The sequence below is a fragment of the Oncorhynchus clarkii genome, chromosome 13 (assembly GCF_045791955.1).
Source record: "Oncorhynchus clarkii lewisi isolate Uvic-CL-2024 chromosome 13, UVic_Ocla_1.0, whole genome shotgun sequence".
NCBI classification, from domain to species: Eukaryota; Metazoa; Chordata; class Actinopteri; order Salmoniformes; family Salmonidae; genus Oncorhynchus; species Oncorhynchus clarkii.
In genome coordinates, this window is record NC_092159.1 from 4,630,510 (window position 1) to 4,632,126 (window position 1,617).

General features: G+C 48.5%; 1 protein-coding gene across 1 annotated transcript; it reads right to left on the reverse strand.

Moving 5' to 3' along the window:
• Positions 1–840: 840 nt before the first annotated feature.
• LOC139424192 (nanos homolog 3-like) lies at positions 841–1,617 on the reverse strand. Its single transcript, XM_071175871.1, has 2 exons — positions 1,252–1,617; positions 841–1,038 (listed from the first exon to the last, which is right to left on the reverse strand). Exons 1-2 carry the CDS (start codon positions 1,615–1,617, stop codon positions 841–843), a joined length of 564 nt encoding a protein of 187 aa, XP_071031972.1.

Here is a 1,617-nt window from a genome sequence, read left to right on the forward strand (position 1 = left end):
CCCACCCATCTCGCAACAACAAGTATCCTCAGGCCTGGGGTAGTGTACCAACGGCCTGGACCAGAGTTAGGCTTCTCCGAATTGAACCAGTGGTGGAAAAAGTACCCACCTCATACTTGAGTAAAAGTAAAGATACCTTAATATAAAATGACTCAAGTATAAGTGAATGTCACCCGGTAAAATACCACTTGAGTAAAAGTCTAATAGTATATGGTTTAAAATATACTTAAGTATCTAAAGTAAATGCTAAAATATACTTAGGTATCAAAAGAAAAGCAAACCAGGTGGCACCTTTTTGTTGTTCTTTATTAATTCACAGAAAGCCAGGAACACACAACAAGCATGTCGCTACAGTCGCATTAACATCTGCTACCCAATTGTATGTGACAAATAAAATTTGATTTGACACTCCAATACTCAGACATCATTTACAAACGAAGCTTGTGTTTAGTGAGTCGGCCAGATCAGATGCAGTAGGGATGTTCTCTTGATAAGTGTGTGAATTACACAATTGTCGTGTCCCGATAAGCATAAAACATCTGAATAATAGTTTTGGGTATCGGGGAAAATCTACGGAGTAAAAAGTACATCATTTTCTTTAGGAATGTAGTGAAGTAAAAGTAAAAACCGTCATTTAATTAGGGATGTCAATTAAGAACAAATTCGTATTTACAATGACGGCCAAACCCGGACGACGCTGTGCGATACCCTGTCTGTAGTGACGCCTCAAACACTGAGTTGCAGTGCCTTTAGACCGCTGCGCCATTCTGATGCCCAAGTAAAGGACAGATACCCCAAAAACTACTTAAGAAGTAATTTCAAGAACTTCACTAAAGTACTTTACACCAATGGTGGACAATGGTGCATGGTGGCGGCTTGGGCCCCGGTGACCCCGCAGAGAGGACAAAGACTTAGCTGCAGGTACCGGCACATCATGTCCCCATCTTGGTTCTTGATGCTGTGGGACAGAAACACCGACTCAGGCTGCCCGTTGTATTTGCAGAAGCTGCAGAACTTGCGCTCGGGTGATGGCATCTCCTCCGGCGTGTTTCTCCCACTCTGGTACCAGGTGCGCTCGGGTGATGGCACCTCCTCCGGCGTGTTTATCCCACTCTGGTACCAGGTGCGCTCGGGTGATGGCACCTCCTCCGGCGTGTTTCTCCCACTCTGGTACCAGGTGCGCTCGGGTGATGGCACCTCCTCCGGCGTGTTTCTCCCACTCTGGTCCCAGGTGCGCTCGGGTGATGGCACCTCCTCCGGCGTGTTTCTCCCACTCTGGTCCCAGGTGCCAGCGGGGGATCTGGACGGTGCTGTAGGGGGCTCGGGACCCTTGGTGCTGCTCGGCGATAAAGGAGCGTCTTCATGCAAGAGGACGATTTCGGAATCCAGGGGTTCCATTTCGTGCCATAGGGGTGGTGTCGCCACGGGTGTTATCGGTGACAGCAAGGCTCGCGGCGGAAACTCCTCAAATTCCACCATGGTCGACCATATCCCGGAGTCATGACCCTCAACGGTTGACGGTTCTGGGATGAACTTGCCTAACTGCATCTCACGCACTAGGTCAGCTAACTTCATGTAGTCACGCCACGGTTCGAAACTCTTGTTTTCGGACTCCAT